At 36.4% G+C, this 19940-nt stretch overlaps 1 protein-coding gene across 1 annotated transcript in view; it reads right to left on the bottom strand.

Annotated features, from left to right (window-relative positions):
• Positions 1–19940, bottom strand: part of LOC132546284 (E3 ubiquitin-protein ligase UBR4-like) — a 70475-nt gene that overhangs the window by 18399 nt on the left and 32136 nt on the right. The window contains exons 61-101 of the mRNA XM_060209994.1: positions 18722–18907; positions 18433–18554; positions 17985–18239; positions 17529–17702; positions 17273–17342; positions 17224–17231; positions 16873–17050; positions 16587–16740; positions 15946–16150; positions 15447–15560; positions 14711–14839; positions 14241–14408; positions 13885–13962; positions 13574–13621; positions 13042–13212; positions 12816–12894; positions 12314–12511; positions 11946–12117; positions 11452–11599; positions 11224–11309; positions 10912–10999; positions 10413–10541; positions 10006–10070; positions 9653–9892; positions 8720–8858; positions 8216–8341; positions 7609–7752; positions 7008–7168; positions 6729–6840; positions 5955–6137; positions 5683–5767; positions 5358–5491; positions 5090–5183; positions 4681–4948; positions 4260–4401; positions 3321–3576; positions 2897–3018; positions 2547–2700; positions 1573–1700; positions 803–890; positions 385–466 (exon numbers count right to left, since the gene is read on the bottom strand). Coding sequence (XP_060065977.1) covers positions 385–466; positions 803–890; positions 1573–1700; positions 2547–2700; positions 2897–3018; positions 3321–3576; positions 4260–4401; positions 4681–4948; positions 5090–5183; positions 5358–5491; positions 5683–5767; positions 5955–6137; positions 6729–6840; positions 7008–7168; positions 7609–7752; positions 8216–8341; positions 8720–8858; positions 9653–9892; positions 10006–10070; positions 10413–10541; positions 10912–10999; positions 11224–11309; positions 11452–11599; positions 11946–12117; positions 12314–12511; positions 12816–12894; positions 13042–13212; positions 13574–13621; positions 13885–13962; positions 14241–14408; positions 14711–14839; positions 15447–15560; positions 15946–16150; positions 16587–16740; positions 16873–17050; positions 17224–17231; positions 17273–17342; positions 17529–17702; positions 17985–18239; positions 18433–18554; positions 18722–18907 — 5683 coding nt within the window. The remainder of the gene's footprint in view (positions 1–384; positions 467–802; positions 891–1572; positions 1701–2546; positions 2701–2896; positions 3019–3320; positions 3577–4259; positions 4402–4680; positions 4949–5089; positions 5184–5357; positions 5492–5682; positions 5768–5954; positions 6138–6728; positions 6841–7007; positions 7169–7608; positions 7753–8215; positions 8342–8719; positions 8859–9652; positions 9893–10005; positions 10071–10412; positions 10542–10911; positions 11000–11223; positions 11310–11451; positions 11600–11945; positions 12118–12313; positions 12512–12815; positions 12895–13041; positions 13213–13573; positions 13622–13884; positions 13963–14240; positions 14409–14710; positions 14840–15446; positions 15561–15945; positions 16151–16586; positions 16741–16872; positions 17051–17223; positions 17232–17272; positions 17343–17528; positions 17703–17984; positions 18240–18432; positions 18555–18721; positions 18908–19940) is intronic.

The following is a 19940-nucleotide window of genomic DNA, read 5'->3' on the forward strand; positions in this document are numbered from 1 at the left end:
TGGTTAGTGGCTAACCTGTACACAATAATCAGTGGTTAGTGGCTATTCTGTACACAATAATCAGTGGTTAGTGGCTATTCTGTACACAATAATCAGTGGTTAGTGGGTACCCTTGAAAAAAACTTCGGTTTGTCCCAATTCATTTTTACAATGTTCTATTTAAAGTTGATAAACAAATTTTTCTGCATAAATCAAAATGGCCCAATTCTGCTCATAATTAAGATGACTAAAGGTGCTGGATACCATGGAAACAATTTATAAAGCCTTATCTGCTATTCTACAGAACTGATTGTAGATTTTAAGAAGAAAACATATATCATGATTATCTTGCAGGTTATGCATACCTTATCACTTATCCTATCCTACAGACCAGATTTTACTTACCTCTGTAAAATGACTCGGAGTCCTTCTCCTTCATTCAGCACATTTGCCATCTTGTACACCTCTTCCTTGTCTACATCTTCCTCTGTAAGACACCATCTCACATGTAACCATTTAATGTCAAGTCATATTAATGTAATATAAATCATATAAAAAACACCGTGATACTTTCCATAACTATTTAATTTAAAAATTCTAAATTCCTTTTCTAACAAAAAGTGTAAGTTTGTTACCAAGTCAATAACATCATCTTGTATCACTTCCTTTCCATTAAATTAACAAAATAAATTATATTTATGTCAAGTCGAAGCGATCTTAATTTTAATTTATATATATTTTAATGCCTTAAATTGTTACAGACTCAGAATCCAGCTATAAATCACAACAGCTGGACGCTCGTGTAGAAACCATGACTACTGACCGGTACTGGTGTCCAGTGAGTTCACCATGTCTTCAGTAGCATCTCCTAACAGTCCTCTCATCCGGTAGATAATGGGCATTGGTTCCCCCTAAATATGATGAGTGTAAACATTTATATACTAGTCACTAATAACAACAAATAGCAGTTGAAATCCATCCATATCAAATAGATGCTTTGAGTCAGAAATTAGTTGTAACTTTAGAAATTTGGTGACCAAGTGCTACTGTTGAAATTGAGGTACTTTTGGGTCAATAGATCATAAAAAGACACACATGTATACATATAAGAAAAAAGACTAAATCATTATTACTGACAATTAATGTTAACTTGTACTAATGGACCATAATGTAATTAAGACATATAGCTATTATCACTTTGAATTAAGGGCCACAAAACACTGAAACAATGAATGTGAGATTTCATTCAGATCTGCACCAGGAAGACATTTAGCTGTTTGATAAGAATTTGAATATGACCCAAATAGCTGATATGATCAAAAGGGTGTCAAAGTTGTACATGACATATTGGTCATAAATTATGCGAGTTATATTTTCTTCATGCATCTGAATAAAGGCTGACCTGAAATTTGATCTGAAGAATTGACCTTGACTGGAACAAGAATTCAGAGAAATGTGAGTAATACTTTTGCCCCCGATATATTAAGTCTGGAGACAGAAGTATAAAAGTTGATAAAATGGAAATCTTCAGATGTTTATTATTATCAGTGTGACTTAATTAAAGACAATATGAGGAAGTGGTCAACTACCTACCTCACCATGCTCCACTGCCCAGACTTTCTTGTAAACATCACGTACAGGTAAGTCAAGACTGATGATTTTTTTATTCACCAATAACTCCATCCCAGTATCATCTTCTAGGAGAGCTACCAACTCACAGTCTGTGGAATACAAACACTGGATTAATAACTAGGTTAATAACTAGTAAAGGCAAAAAGCTTGAAAAAACAAAGATGCATTTATTGTGAAGTCAAGAAATAAACTATGGTTTATTCTAGTTTTAAATCAATTTTCAAAGTGTTATTTTCTCAATTATATTCCATCCTTGATAATAACATAAAATTGAAACTCCTGATTGTAACACCCTTTACAGAGTATATACAAATAACTGTAAATATGAATATTCTAGTGGTAAATTAGTGCTTTCTGCACTGAAAACATTGTGATAAAATATGGTAATGCTAATTCCAGTTTCCATTTGCTGCTTATATAGCAATTATTTGGGAAGTGTTAATTTATCAACCCCATTTTTCTAAAATATGATAATGCATTAAATTTGATAGTGCAAAATACAGTATTTCTTAATTCGCAGTGTTCTTTATGCCCATACCTTTCCACATCTCAGAACCATCTGACCATCCCCAACTCAGAACCATCTGACAATCCCCACCTCAGAACCATCTGATCATCCCCAACTCAGAACCATCTGACCATTCCCATCTCAGAACCATCTGACCATCCCCAACTCAGAACCATCTGACCATCCCCATCTCAGAACCATCTGACCATCCCCATCTCAGAACCATCTGACCATCCCCAACTCAGAACCATCTGACCATCCCCATCTCAGAACCATCTGACCATCCCCATCTTAGAACCATCTGACCATACCCATCTCAGAAACATCTGACCTTCCCCATCTCAGAACCATTTGACCATCCCTATCTCAGAACCATCTCGGAATCTTTACAGTTTTTATCTTAACATAAAAATGATAATACACAGACCTTGGCAGATTTTATTTTTGACATCCCTCATCAGTGGCCCAAGACCAGGTTCATTTGAGCTGTAAGGATTACCCAGCATCCTCCCCTGCAGGAAGTCCTCCTGTTGAGGATCTTTCTCCAGGATCATAAGGAACTCTCCTGTGTCACTCTCCTCCTGTTAATATCACAAACATTGGATTACATTCTTGTTCATGACAATGAAGATTTTAGTAATTATTTATAAGGAAATACACAAGAAAACATTGCTGCTAACTTCTGATACCCATTCCACACAGCTACCCTAAGATATTAAAAAAAATGACAGTCTTCCACAAAAATGATGCCTTTAAAAAATACAAGCTCAGACTTACAGGGAAGATAATGCTACACAGCCTCTCAAAGATGAATACAGGTGACCTGTAGTCATCCTCCGGGTACTTCTTCACTGTCTGTACACACACCTGCATGAACTCCTTAGTCTCTGACTCAGTACCTGTAACATTGAGTAAATGTTAGTTTCTGCCTACCTCACAATTATCAAAAATAAAAAGTTGGTTAGCTTGTGCATTGTTAACTTGTATATTCTATCTTAAAAGCTTTCAGTCAATAGGAGATTAATAGATTGCATTGGTAAATTTAATTCCTAAAAGTTTCTTTACTGATAACACTGATATAGAAAGTCAGTGTATGTCTGATTCTGCTGCAAAGATTTAGAATATGAAGTTTATATTCTACTGTTTGTGGTGAATAGGATTATTAACTGTAACTTTGTAGAAGAACAGGCATGATATTCACCTGTGGTAAGCTCTTCCAGTAGCTCCAACAATTTGTCCTGTGTGTCATCAATCAACTTCGTTCTCTGGACGACAAGTTTACGTAACGACAAGTAACCGTTGAGGACATACCCCACCAGCTTATTTTTATAGTGTCTTTTGATCACGTCCTGTTCTACAAACAGGGACAGTAACTCTATCATAGCCTTAAGTGCAAAGCCCTGGGCAAGGTCAGAGGTCAAGGTCGTCTCCTCCAAGTACTGAAGCTGTTCTACCTCCTGTAATAGACAGTGTAGGTTAACCATTATCCAGAAAAACTTAAGACCAGATAATAACAAGGTTGGTATGTCTCATCATTTTGTATCTTAAATACCACTGTATCATGTCTTTTCAATCAGCAGATCAGGCATCAAACAAATGTTTCGTTAAATGAATGTTTCAAAATATTATAAATACATTTTTTTTTTAACAGAACAGCCATCCTTGATAATGCTATCTGCTTACTTAGGCAATCGTGAACAAAAAGACACTTCATAATTATATCATTTCAATTCTTGTGGGTGTTTTGATGTTCCATGTCAGTCAACAGTCAAAACTATTGACCAGTCAATAATTTAAACTGTTGTCCTGTTCCGAACAATTTTCTAGCAATTTTCCTGAGAAACAGGCAAAATTGCTAAATTTATATTCCAACAGAAAGTCAGGCAACAGTATCAATCATTAGCTAATGCCACATTGCAGGATTAATAGCAAATGTATATGTGCAGACTACTAGTATGAACCAGACATGCTGGCTTCATAAAGAAACAGTGTGACGGCTCTTCTTTGTGAGCACCAAGGAAAGAACAAACGACAAATCTTATTAACTACAAGCACTAAAACTGAACACCTTTCAATGAAGAGTTGTTTCTGTATTGAGAGTACCATTCCATGCAGCTAACGGTTCAATACCGGTACTTGCCTTTGTTATGAGTTCCCCAATATGGAAGAGCAGACCTTTGATAGCAAGGTAGTACTTCCAGTAGGACGGTGTGATGAGACGTTTATACAGCACCAAGAAGTTAGTAGCACTTTCCCCACTCTGACCAATGTCATCCAGGCAGCTGTAGGAAAATAGCACTTTTCTGAGCAATGTCAGGATACAGCATGTGCAAGCAAGTCATTAAATAACTAGGATTTGTTCTCATTTTTCACTCTCTAACTTAACTGAGGTACATAGTATAAAACAATCCAGATCAGATACAACGCATTCAAAGTCTAACCACTTTTTGCATTTCATTATCATTGCCAAACTTTAGCATTAATTTTCCAGATAATGACTTTATACTCACTACATAAGGACTTGGAGTGAGCAAATTCATGGTTTCATAATTCAGACTTACAGTGTGAGCATGTCAATGATTTCTTTCTTGCGAGTAGGTATTTGGGCGATGGATTCTACAATGCTGCAAGCTGTCTGACGTGCTGATCTAGATGAAGGGGAAAACATTGCCTGCTTTAACCATGTGGTCTGAGTCAACTTGAGCTGGACAGCAGGGGTCTTCCACATCTTCTGGCGCCACCTAGTGGCATACTTCTCCATCAAAAAGCGAGCTCTTATCTCTTTTTTGTTTGGTTTTTCTTTCGGTTTTTCCTCCAATTCTTGTGATACTGATGGAAAATAAAACAACTTTGATAAACAATGGCAACATGGTTACTATGTTGAGTAGCTTGTAACAACTACTTCATCAGAATATACATTAAGTAACGATCGATATTTATTTACAGAAAAATACATTTTGACACACTGACCTTTCTTAGGAAGACGTTTACGCCATGACTGGAATGAGTTCCTTGGATCACCAGCTAGCCATGCTTTACTGTTAACATGGAGCTCGGCAGGCAGCTGCCCTGCACTAGATGGCACTCCTTGTACGTCTGGACCTCGGTTATCCTGTAGGTGTAAATATTCAACTGTAACTACAACAAATCTTCACAATCACCAAACTCTTGTATCAATATATATATCAGAAAGAAAAATTGCTTAGTATTGGTCAGTATTGCATACCTTTTCATTGACAACAGTCACAGTGGTGCTGACTGTGGCTCCAGATGGCTTGATGAGATGCTGAAGGATCCGGAGGCAAGGCAGCGTGATGCTGTCCATGATTACAGGCTGTTTTAGCTGCATCCCCATTAAAAACAGCCTCATCACTGAAACAGTTAAAATCTCCCAGTAAAACAAGCATTAAAACCTTTAACTAGCTATACATCCCCATTAAAAACAGCCTCATCACTGAAATAGTTAAAATTCCTCAGTAAAACAAGCATTCAAACCTTCAACTGTCTAAAGTCATCAACATTACAATACTACAGTCTAACATAAACAATCAGACATGTCTTACCACAGCGGACGCGCTGTTCCCAACATGTATCCTCTTGTTGTAATGACCGAGCCAACAAAAGGATTTCATGTCTTACTGATGATCCCTGCAACACAAACAAAAGTTATTTAGAAATACACAAATCCTCCAATCACAAATAATCAGAACATTTCATATTTTAGAATTTAACACACAATCTATGAATTAATAAGACAAAGTGTCTTATACTAAATTGATTTGAGGTTCTTTAACTTAACAGTCTAAACAAAGATTGGCAAAGCGATTCTACTGACCAGATCTGGGTTGGAGAAGTGACCTTTGAGGGCAGCAGCAATGCGGGTCATAATGAGGTTGTTCATTTCCTCTGTACCACGACGGCTATCCTTGGTAAGGAGACAGAGGAGGTGGCGTACCTCTGTCCTTACATGTAATGTCCCATGCCTTAGGTTGTAGTCAATCAATTCTTTGATCATTCCCTATAAAAACAAAAACTCCATGTCATACACTTACAATGACAATATCTGAAGTATGCATTTGATTTAAATGTTTTTGTGAGAGGTTATTATGTTAAAGTTAATTTGACTACAGAGAAACAGTACACATTTACCCAACAACAGTGTCAGTAAGAGCTTAAACTTCCACTGAGTGTCTATGAGAGTTTTGCTGACCACTAAGAGTATATGAAAGCTTAGCTAATCAATGAGCGTTGATGAGCACTGATCAAACAAATGAGGGTCACTGAGAGCTTACATGATCATTGAGTATTTGTGAGAGCTTATCTGACCACTAATGGTTTATAAGTGCTTTCTTAGCCATTGACTGTTTGCAAGAGCTTACCTGATTACTGAGTGTTTCTAAACGCTCACCTGACCACTGGGTGCTTGTGAGAGCTTACCTGACTACTGAGTGTTTCTAAACGCTCACCTGACCACTGAGTATTTGTGAGAGCTTATCTGACCACAAATGGTTTTAATGCTTTCTTAGCCATCGAGTGTTTGCAAGAGCTTACCTGACTACTGAGTGTTTCTAAAAGCTCACCTGACCACTGGGTGCTTGTGAGAGCTTACCTGACTACAGAGTATCTGGCGGAGGTTGGTGTTAGTGACAAGGGCTCTCAGCAGTGTTATACAGTGCTCAACAGCTGAGCTAGCACATCCATAACAGTTACTAGGACGTCCTCTGTAACAGAATTATTGATAAAATAGAACAAGAAGAATTCAATAACATGATAAATCATCTTTTATAATTTATGTATTTATTTGAATTCATTATGCAACAATCACTGGATATCTTTAATCTATTCTCACAACTTGGACAATCATCCTTGTAACTATTGCCATACTTACATGTCTTTAGTAGCCTTTGGTTTACAAGTGACCTCCCTGACCTTAGTGCTGTCTGCAGTGTCGCGAGGAGAAGACAGCGGAGAGGCACGGCTGGCTGCAGCCACTGCTTCCCTCTGCTGACAATCATATTCAACCAACTCCTTGCGGCATGCCAGAACTTTCTGTTAAACAAAAAATTGATGAATGATACTTTACAACCAATAAATAAATAAAATGATGAAAGTGATAATAAAATCCTTGTAAAATACATAATCAATATTCCCTCATTAAATGAATATTTTTTTCATTTTTACTCATAAAATAATTTCATTGGGGATTGAAGTAAATTCCTAATAAACTCTTGAATCTATGAGAAATTTGATTACATTTTCTAACTAGAATCATAGTTACATATTTCATACTTGCTTTCAAACTTCATCTTTTCTTATTTAAGTTTTTTTGATGGTAGTGTTGTCTTATTCCTTATAACATCCTATTGACAAGGTTGTTTGTCTGGTTCATCACCATTAACTATTTGTTCAGTAGGATGTCCTTACCCGACACAATAATAAAAACATCCTCCGGGTATTTTGAAGTTCTATAGGTATTTTTGATCCCTTACCTGTATAGTCTTGCTGAGTTCATCAAACGAGGACTTGCACTCACTACAATATTTGATGGCGAGTTGCTGTATGGACTTGTTAACACTACTGTTGGTAATGGCAGCTCCAGCTCCAGCTCCTCCACCAGAACTAGCAGCAGCTGCCTCGTCCTGCTGTGTATGGAGAGATTAAAATCAAGTTAAATAGAATCATATTGCAACAACAGTAATCCAAAAAATATAAAATTTTAATGTAATACACAATACAACAAAAACACCAATGCAATATTGTCTTTTTTAGAAAATTTCAACTTGAATTTACCTTATAATCTTTCAAATTAAGAAATATTTTAAAGACACTTTTTGAAAATTGACACTATGATTTCACTCCAGGATATATGATTTCACCCCAGGATATAAGATTTCACCCCAGGATATATTAGTTGTGTAGCTATCTCGGCAATTTCCTGATTATTTATGTACAATTTAAATTTTTAGTATATAATTGTGTGCTTCATATATTATTTATCACAGAAATCTGGCTGTAGATTTAGTGTGTTTAATATGTATAGAAATCTAGTTATGATCACATGTTCTTTTAATTATGCCAGGAAGTGGAGTGTTGTACCGGTAGTTTCTCTGAACTGTGTTCTGTGACTTGTACCAGCAGCTGCTCCAGCAACGGACGGTGGTGTTGTAACTGTTTGTAGATTCTGTCAGCCTTCTCCAGTAGGCTGTTGATAGTTGAGATTGTCTACAAGAGAAAAAGTCACATATCAATACACAGAGCTTCAGTATGAATTCTCCCTACAGGATAAAATTAAGTCCAAGACCTTTTTATCAGGAAACAAAGCCCCAGTGTTTTTGGGGTTTTTTCAATCACTGATTAAATCTCTTCATTTTCTAAGGTGCTGAATTTGCTCATAAACACATGAAAACATATTTCAGCCCAAACGTTGAACATTAACCCATCATTGAACATAAGTTGCCTTAAAAGGATCCCTTCTGAATATAACTTTTCAATCTTTAACTGACCAGTTTGGATAGGATTTTTTCCCTCATTATATTTTTCAAAGATGATCAGGAATTTTATAGATAATATTGACTTCCATAAACCAGACAATTGTTATACCTTTTTGCGGTCCTCTTCATTCTCTATAGGATCGACAGCACAGCAGGTCTTGGCCGTCAGTGTAAAGTCAAACTTGGCATATTTACAGAAGCCACAAGCATTACACAGGAATGGATCCTTCTCATCATAGTTTATAGCTCTGGTAAAAATCCATTAGTTCTCATTTAATACACTACATAGTAAGAACTTCATATATTGACTATTTAAACCTACATTACAATTTCTGTCGAAGTATCAACACTACAGCATTGTTCAACACTACAGTATTGTTTAACACTGAAACATTGTTCAATTTTGAAACATTGTTCAACACTACAGCATTGTTTAACACTGAGACATTGTTCAACACTACAGCATTGTTTAACACTGAGACATTGTTCAACACTACAGCATTGTTTAACACTGAAACATTGTTCAACAATACAGCATTGTTTAACACTGAAACATTGTTCAATTTTGAAACATTGTTCAACACTACAATATTGTTCAACACTACAACATTGTTCAACACTACAGCATTGTTTAACACTGAAACATTGTTCAACACTACAGCATTGTTTAACACTGAAACATTGTTCAACACTACAGCATTGTTTAACACTGAAACATTGTTCAATTTTGAAACATTGTTCAACATTACAGCATTGTTTAACACTGAAACATTGTTCAATTTTGAAACATTGTTCAACACTACAGCATTGTTTAAAACTGAAACATTGTTCAACACTACAGCATTGTTCAACTCTACAACAATTTTTGAAAATAATAAATCTTCTATAAAAAACTGAAATCAGTTAATAATCTTTATTAATAAGAAATGACTAGATTGTATATGAAGAGACATTCTTCCAATCAATTCAATAATGGTGCATTTAATCCATTGCTTTAAAACACATACAGCTGGTTGTTCAGCTGGTGGTATGTGATGCATACCTGCACTTGTGGCACTGGAAGACATTCTCTCCACAGTTACCACACACTCCTGGGTTAGCAGGGACAGAAGCACTACATCGTGGACACTGTAGAGTCTCTGCGGTCGCCTGCAGGTTGTCATAGAAATCAGCATACTCTATCATCAGGTTACAAGCCACGATGGGAATGGGGAAGTCTACCTTCACATCTGTCTGACCAGCGGACAGGGTCACCTTTCGTGCCTTGTGCCAAAGTCCTGGTCTGCAAAATCATATTTAAAGGGTTGAGTTGCAATCATTACTCAACAATATTAATCAACAAACAGATTTGACAACAGTATAAAAACAGGCATTTTATTTCCAGATGTAACTCACTTGTTTTTGAGCTCGACTACAGCTTGTACTGTCCTGTTGTTGTAATAGATGTTCATCACACGTACCTGTGGTAAGAGTACAATATCACTGGCACAATCAGAATATAAAAGTATACATACATTGCTTGACTTTCACTTTTGCAAATTGAAAAACCAGCCATACTTTTTAAACATTAACATACAAAATGCCAGCTACTACATGACATTATTTTCAATGAAAAAAAGTGAACTGCAAGATATCTGTTATTTTTCAGTAATTCTTTTTAAACATTTTGAAATTTCAGACACCAAGTTGTTAAATCTAACGAAGTGTCAAATAAGAGGACCAGATACGTAATTGACGGCAGACTTATCTCCCTTACAAACTAAGACCTTTGATGGACCACAGATTGAGGTTACTATACTTACCATCTTGGTGCGCTTCAGGTCACTGATGCGGAGGGAAATCTTGGATATGGTGTGACTCCCTACCAGCTTCACAATCTGTGTAGTGGTGGTAAACTTCGAGTCAACCTTGATAGCCGACAGCTTCAGGTTCTGAAAACATACACCACACAGAAATCATAGTATTATCACTTAATTGTTAAAGGAAAAGATACCCTTCGACAATGTGGCAGAAATTAAATAACAACCAAGTACAGATCACAGACTTACAGATTAAGTTACATTTTTTCAATTAAATTAATGATCACACAGTCATTGATATACCCTGAGTACATTTACTATCTGTTCAGTAAAATATGAATGCACAGAAATAATTCTTTCATTTGAAGTGTCAAAGACAAAATTTTTCATTCCATAGCAATTTTTTTATTTTTCAAATATAATGTTTGCATGTGTACAATTCAGTTTAATATGTAAAAAACAACTAAATTATAAGCAAGAAGTATTATATTTGAAGGGTTACTGTGGATTCCTCTTCTGGGTTGTTACACACAAGGCAGGGGTCACTTTCCAGGTAGTACCCATCAAAGTCAACTAGCCCTTGTAACATACTGCAACAAACCATCACATCAAAATATATATTTTGTTTGGTCATGGATTGAGATTTCTGTTAATTTACAATATTCTGTACAAAAAAGGTTTGTCTTGATAAAGAATTAGACATTTTTTCCATCTAAAAGATGTATATAAATAGAAATCCTATGAAATCTGCATTCACTGAAAAAATAAAAATCAAATGTTGAGGAAAGACTATGTATAAATTTGAAGTACTTACTTGTAGATCTGGGCGTTTGGATGGTTTGACAGGATCTGGTTTTCTTCCTTAAGTACTGATATAGCCTTCTCCAAATATTGCTTTGTCTGTAAAAGAAAGTTAATACAAGAAGTATTATCACTGCTTTAAGCATGTTTTACTGATAGAATACAAAAAGGAGTAAATATTTTCTCCACTACATCCCCTTCCAGGTCATCACTTAAGGATCCTACGTGTTTGTCTGCTTACCTTTTTCTCTGATGTCTGTGGTGTCTTGAGTACAAAGTATCCCAGCAAGTCAACAAATTGTGCTGCCTTACGTCCATACAGAGGCAGTTCCTTCCATAGACTCCACATCAGTTCTAGCAGATGTTCCTGTTCCGTCAGACCGGAGTTCCTGGTACAGAAACACAGCGGTTAAATGTAGAATCTTCTTCTATGTTCAATTTCATGGGATAAAAGTGAGAATTGTTTTTCTCTATGTCACCTTAATAAATTAATCATGTCTACCAGGTCATTATTGCAGCTTAAAATTCTGCAATCTATTAACTCAATAATTAATCGATAGCATTCTGAATGCTACATCTGTGATCTTTAAGTTTTAATTCATCTTAATTTAGAAGAGGTAAAAGTTTTAATAGAAAATGTACTGTTTATATAGAAGTAAAGTTAGACAAGCTGTTTATATATACTTTACTTAGAGATATTAGAGCAAACTTGGTCAACCTGTTTATATCCCTTACTTGTAGATATGGTAGAGCAGGCTGTGAGCCTGCCAACGTATACTAGTAGCATTGGACTCCAGAAGGAATGTACGCAGGAATCGAATCATCAGGTCTTTGTCCAGGACACGATTTAACAGTTGTACCAGATTGACACACAGTTGTTCATCATGGCGCTGACCATCATCAGAATCTGTGCAAAAACAAATCAGATGTCATGCAGTTTCAGTTGTCTTGTGGTAATCCTTGTGACAGAAAAAAACAACAAAAAATCAAAAGATTTTATCTGATATCAAAAACTCTTTTATGATATGCTTCTAACATGGTGTCTGTATATTGCAGTAAATGCCACATCAGAAGGCTATAAACTTGTTTGACCTTTGACCTACCCTCATTTTTGTCTTTGTCTTTATCTTTGTCTTTCTTGTGTTTGGCTGGAGAGCTGGTTGCAGCTCCACCCCCTGTCCCTGTGTGTCCAGTAACTGGACCCTTTGACCCACACAGAGCACACTGAAGCAGCTGTAGAACCGTGGGTGCCACTCCCTCGTCTAACACGATACTGGCCCTTACTAGAAACGCCAACACTCCTACAAAATAAAGTTTACTACATGTAGCTGACTCCTATATTCCTGGCATAAAAAAAATCCCAAAATCTATCATGTGTATCCATCCATACTTAACAAAAAAAAATAAACAATAAATGGTAAGATTCAGTTGGGTGAGACAAAAAATTTCTGCAGACTTCTATCAGACAAGGTAATGATATGGAAATGAATCAATGCTTTACAGGTGTACCGTACAAATGACAGCACCTTTCGTTTCTGATGATATAGTGTAAAATTACTATCTGGATGTGGCTGTAACATTTGTACCACATTGTGCAGCCCGTACCTTGGTGATCTCTACAATATAACTGCCAGTTCACCGGACGTTCACTTGCAATTTCAGCACAGATCTTCAGATGTTCAACCTGTAAACATCATTATACATGATAATAGTTAGATGGTATTATTTTAACTTCTAGTCAGAACCTTCCTCTAAATTGTCACACTCTTTTTATTTCAAATCAGTCAAGTCAGTTACCAATATTACTAAGTGCTGCACCACAGATACTTACAATGTTAAGCAGCGTGTCGTATGATAGTATGATGGGGGTAGGTATGTTCTCCGACACAACAAGCCCTCCTTCTCGACACTGGTCCATCACTGTGTGTAGGTGGGACTCCACAGCATAAAGATCTCTCAGCTGGCGGTATTTGTCTTTGGTTCCACAGATAAACAACAGGAGCTGTAACACAAGTCATGAGTAATACTTCTAGTGTTAAACATGTCATTCTTGAACATATAACCTATTGGCTGATATTCATTACTAACTTTTAGAGTAGTAGATGTTACAAGCTCCTGACAGCTATCCACAGACTTAATGACAAGTTAACAGATTCAGCACTGACCTATAGCCCCTCCCATGATTTCAACATAATTCACAAAAATACCTGGACAAAATATGTAATTTTAATCTAATTGAGACAGATATTTATCTAGTATAGAGTTAATGTATAAAGATGTATGCTTTTCATATCAATACACAAGTATTTAACAAAATACTTCATCTTGAACATGGTTAACATCAATGAGAGATAATGACTTACCTTGCGTACTTGTCTTTTGACAAATGGTGTCTGCTGTGTCATCATATACTGCAAAGCAACCAAAACAAATATCATTAAAACAACCAAAACAAATATCATTAAAACATCCTTAACAAATACCATTAAAACATCCTTAACAAATACAATTAAAACATCTTCAGAAATGTAAAGGAAGATCTAACAGACTATTCAAACAATTACTAACTGCTTTCTACACCTAGGATTATTTTCATCAGTAATAAATACGGTAAAATAAAGATTTTGATATCTAGGTTTCTGAAATATAAAAGGACAGCATGTATTGTACGAACCTCGGCCAGTGTTGTATTCCAAACATAGTCGAAGCTGGCAGCTGGTACACTGGTGACGCTGTCAGATATCTTCTTTAGCTGTGTAAGAGAATAGGTCAGTGAGCAGTTAAAAAACTGATAGTAATAAAATGAGAATATACATACTAATATCTAAAAGTACTACAGATTAGATCTCTTATGTAACTTGTACATATTCAATGATGTCTCTACAAATTAAATATGAACAGAAAAACTATGCAACTCAACTAAGCACATCTCCATGTGTTATCTGTAAAATTGAATGCCATGTGCTACCTTTACAACAGAAGCATACTTTGATAATCTCCTTTTGCTACCTGTACTTATCTAAGAGTTACCTGGTATGGCAGTCGCAGAACCATTTCTGTGAGAAGTTGTGGGTAGTCTTCAAACACATCGCTGGCGTGACCTTTGACATACTGTCGCAGGAAGAATGGGGACATGTCTGGGGGTGGATGTGTGGGGTGTGGCTTCAGTAGCTGACCTGTCACAGCACTTCCTTCCTCCTGTTAATGTTTATTAAGACAATTATACAAATAAACATCAGATTAATTTTACAGATAATTATCAGATTGGCTGTGTTTAGTTTTCAAAGAAAACTGACAATGAAACAAAAACAGATACAAAAATTATTTACGATTAATATCAATCTCAACAGGAAGAAAAGGAAACTGGAATGCACCATTTGATGCTGAAATGAACATTTTCATGCAGATGTAAACCTGTCCGAAGGAATTTACACCAACTACTGATTACATGTACAGGATTACTAGCGATACTAGTTGTTGATCTTCTTTTCCAAACTCACCTCTTGAGAGGAGAACTGCTTCCAGAAGGGCAACAAGTTACACAGAATGTTGAGACAGTAAGTGATACCATCACTGGAGATCAGAGCTGTGGCTGATGTGTTGCTGATGAAGGAGGACGAGGTAGATGACTGAAAATTATATAAATGTAATCTAAATGCCTCAAAAACATTATTATATGACCCATTTTATGAAATAATCCATGTACAATTTCACTTGATGTAAAGTTTTACTTGAGCAGCAAAAAGGCCAGTAAGTTTTGAAGTCAGGGAATAGGAAAATGAAAATTCTAACATTATAAATCGTGAAAATACAGCTCGCCCAGTCAACTTTTGTAAACTCTGCCTCTGGGTCAGTAACTAAATCATGGAAATATGTGCTTCAAATAGTTATAGTTATCATCTAAAAACTATTTCTATCTTAAAGGACAATTCATATTCAATCCAAAATATGAGATAACCATTTCTGGTTAGTAAGAAATATGAATCTTCATAATTTTCTATAGTTAAATCATTGCTGTTAACAGCAATATTTTTAACTGAGAATCATATGATGAGCAAAACCTATGTTATATTAAAAGACAATCACCAACTCTTATTATACACAATATATGTTTTAGAGTTAACATCCCCCTTGACAAGATTTAACAGACTTGGCCCTGTGCTCTATTCTCTGACAGATCTACCCTAGTTACCAAACTGTGTCCCATTGTCAGGTTTAACTCTGTGATTTACTTACCTCAGAAGAAGGCTTGGTTCCAGCCTTGGTCCTGGACAACAACACACTTAAAAGTCTCAGCAACACCAGCTTCACCTCGTAGTTTTTACTCCTGCATGACACATTCTCCAGACCCTGGAATATTCCATTAATATAATAGCAACTAGTATTGAAGCATGCTGTCTAACCCTGTAATATATAATAACAGCCCATAGTAATGTATTTTAGCATGATGTCACACCCTATACTACATACTCCCAGTTTGTGATAACGTATCATAGCATGCTGTCTAACCATGTATTACATACTCCCAGTTCGTGATACATATCATAGCATGCTGTCTAACCCTGTAGTACATACTCCCAGTTCATGATAATGTATCGCAGCATGCTGCGTAACCCTGTAGTACATGAGCTGTTTTTGACCTGGTTCACCTAAGTTGATTACTTTACAATTATCAGTCAGATTTCATCTGTTACTTTATCACACAGAAAATGCATGTGCTAATGTTGATAATTACCTGTCCAGAGAGGTCCAATTCTTTGATAAGAGCGGTCAAAACATTGTCAAGTGCAGCTTTGTCCTTCTCATCATCACTGTCCAGGTCAGAGGTCAGCATGAGAAGCACCTGCATGAATGGAATTGCACGGACACCACCCACTTCACGCACTTCCGGTATGTACTGTAGAAGGCGTTCCAGTAGGATCAGGCGTAAGTTGTGTAATCTACAAAAAAAATTATATCACCTATTAGGCTCAGTACATCTTAGTCTGGAAACAACATCCAAAGAATGCTGTGAATTTTGGACAGGAATTCAATGACCTCTTACCTTATACAGAGAAAAAGTTGGCTACCTTATAGTTTGCCTTTGCCTTTGTAAACTCTGGAAATGACTGTTGGGTTTAATATACTGAGGAATACTGGATCTTAAAATACATTCATTAACATAAGAGGAATCCCGGTTCTTAAAATACATTCATTAACATAATAAAGTAAACACAAGGAAATTGAATTGATATAAAAATGATACAGAATACAGCAATTTTAGGTGGACACTTTTATGGTCACAACACAGCACAAACCAACACCACAAGTACATTAAAGTAGAAATATAAAATTCTGTTGTTCTCCACTTTTCACTGTATCTGGAAATTTGTATACCTGACACTTGTGTCATAGTCAGCATCCATTTCTGACCCTTCAGTCTCCTGAGGGAGGGAACCACTGTGCATTCCCACACTACTTGTCTCACTACGGGCACTAAACATGGTGCTCTCCCGGTCCCTCTCTCCGTATGCACTACTTCGTCCACTAGCTAAAACATAAATAAAACAATCATTTAATTTTGATTTTATATCATTTACAATTAGCAACATTAATCATTGTGAATGAAATCCTCCTGACAAGGTAATCATAGTTTGTAAGGAGTTACCTCCCCTGTCAAAACCTCCCCTGAAAAATTCAGTAGTGTTGTTTTGTTGAGAATTACCTCCACTTTCTGAGCCCCCACTGCCTGCATGTTCTGCGGGAGATGTGCGTAGAGTAGAACCATCTGTTGCAGCATTACTGCCAATCTCATCATCACTGCCTGGGGCTGAGGCTGTTGTATCTGACAATGGTCCTTCCTCCAAGGAAATGGCACCCTGCAGTAAGTAAATGCATTTATTAATACAACGGTTCTGATTTCTTGATTGTTCTAATTTTTAATGACATTTATTTTCATGACACATATATGACAATAAGTAATTCATATATCGATAAAAGTTGTTTGTCCTAGACAATAGCTTGATACAATTACTTGTAACTCTGTATAGGCAAAATATTTGCAAACATCTAATGACTTTGACTAGAACTACATACCTGTTGTGACCTGTTCATGCCTAGGCCCTGCAGTCCAAGTCCTCCACTGTGACCAGGCTGTAACAACAGAAGTAAGCATTATCACAACTTTAATTTAAAACAATAATTCATCAAAACAAGATTGTTTTTCCTTTAGTTCCTACTTCTTCATGACCTCAGGTCTTATAAAGGAAATATCAATATATTCTAACATTTTTTGACAAAGTTTTTTACTGCTACAGAAGATACTTCAGTTGACCTTACCTGATCCTGCAGACTAAGAGCAATAGCAAGCTCTACCATTGTCTCATCATCAGCATCTGGGGGAATGTCAACCATGGGAGGGAAGTTTACTCCACCCGCAAACAGGGCTTCAAGTGGTATAGGGCCTCCATGGCCTTGTTCTCCAGGCTCCATCACCATAGGCTCATTGTTCTCCTGGTACAAATCAGGGACAAATATATCACTCATTAGCAAAGCCTTCATACAATGTATGTCTTGACAAGTTACATAAAAACAGGAGACAATGCAATTTGTGTCTAATTTATCTTCCTACTATGAACGTCCCGATAAACATGTTACACAAAGCAGGAATAACACTATCAAATACTACCTACACATCATTTTGTATTTGAAAATTCCCTACTGAAAAACTGCAATATATCTAGGTCAGCGTGCAGACCTTTCTGTTATAGTACAACATGCAGTGTTAACACTTACCACCACCTCAAAGTGATCATCTCCATCCTCATTGTCCTGCTGTTCAGGGACTACTTCCTGCATCGCAGGCTGTACAGCTTGTGCTGGCTTATCTCCCTTGTCATCATCTTCATCGTCATCATCATCCTCATCATCATCTGCTCCCCCTGGAGAGCTACATCTTGGGGGAGAAGGGATACAGACCCGGCGACGGCGATGTCTGGGACGAAGACACCGGATCATGGCTTGCTTACAGGCAAAACTCACCGTCTGGTCCTGTAGAATGAGATATTGTCAAATCTAATTCCCTTTTCTTATCTCAATCTTTCATTGTTTTGTTTCGGTGAATGTGGATCTTGAATATAATCACACATGTCAAATGAACAACAATGTAAGAGAATCACCAAAGTTCCCTAGTGACATTTCAATTTATTCCTGTCACAATACCTACATATGATGATGGGCTTACCTGACAGAGTAGGAGGCGAACATACATCTTGGTGGCCAGAGAGATGTTATCAAACTCACACACAGTGAAGGCATGGATAATTTCTACAAGGGCACCTACAGTTGCATCTACATGACTCAGACCTGTAGATATAAACATAACTGACTTAATTATACTTGGTACATATATACCTGATAGAGGTCTTCCAACAGACAGATCTTGTACGTCACGAGACACTAACATAACTTCTGAGGCAAAGAAATGACACAAAAACATCAATATATAGACTTCTGAGATAAAACTTGCTTACCTGGCAGACAGACAGGAGCTAGCATTGGATTGGGAGGTTTCAGACTGTGTAGTTTCCAGAAGGCCTCCATCAAGTGTGTAACAAAGTGTCCAGTCTCCTTACTGTCCAGCTGGGAAAGGCTGGACATACAATGACCATCAAATTTCTCCTCTCCATCCTCTTGCTCCAGATCAGTGACTTCCAATACTACAAATCATCACAATATGGCCTCAATTATACTGTAGATAAATCTGGATACTTTGAAATATGGCCTCAATTATACCGTAGATAAATCTGGATACTTTGAAATATGGCCTCAATTCTACTGTAGATAAATCTGGATACTTTGAAATATGGCCCCAATTATACTGTAGATAAATCTGGATACTTTGAAATATGGCCTCAATTATACTGTAGATAAATCTGGATACTTTGAAATATGGCCTCAATTATATTATACTGTAGATAAATCTGGATACTTTGAAATATGGCCCCAATTATACTGTAGATAAATCTGGATACTTTGAAATATGGCCTCAATTATACTGTAGATAAATCTGGATACTTTGAAATATGGCCTCAATTATACTGTAGATAAATCTGGATACTTTGAAATATGGCCTCAATTATACTGTAGATAAATCTGGATACTTTGAAATATGGCCTCAATTATACCGTAGATAAATCTGGATACTTTGAAAAATGGCCTCAATTATACCGTAGATAAATCTGGATACTTTGAAATATGGCCTCAATTATACTGTAGATAAATCTGGATACTTTGAAATATGGCCTCAATTATACTGTAGATAAATCTGGATACTTTGAAATATGGCCCCAATTATACTATAGATAAATCTGAATACTTTGAAATATGGCCCCAATTATACTGTAGATAAATCTGGATACTTTGAAATATGGCCTCAATTATACTGTAGATAAATCTGGATACTTTGAAATATGGCCCCAATTATACTGTAGATAAATCTGGATACTTTGAAATGATCTGAACCTTATAAATCATCCACATATAGCACATCTGACATACACTATTCTTACACTTTTTAAAGAGGTATTTTTCAGGTAATTGTTTCAACTGACATGAAACAGGACTCATCCCTGAGGCTGACTTTGACTTAGAGTGAAACTCTCTGTACTTGACTTTGACTGGACTATGAGAACTAACATTCCTCCTAGCTGACTAAGAAAAGTGAACTCTCCTTACTTGACTTTGAGTAGA

The sequence above is a fragment of the Ylistrum balloti genome, unplaced genomic scaffold, assembly GCF_031769215.1.
Source record: "Ylistrum balloti isolate Yb309-2 unplaced genomic scaffold, AGI_CSIRO_Ybal_v1 Utg369882, whole genome shotgun sequence".
In the NCBI taxonomy this organism is placed as follows: domain Eukaryota; kingdom Metazoa; phylum Mollusca; class Bivalvia; order Pectinida; family Pectinidae; genus Ylistrum; species Ylistrum balloti.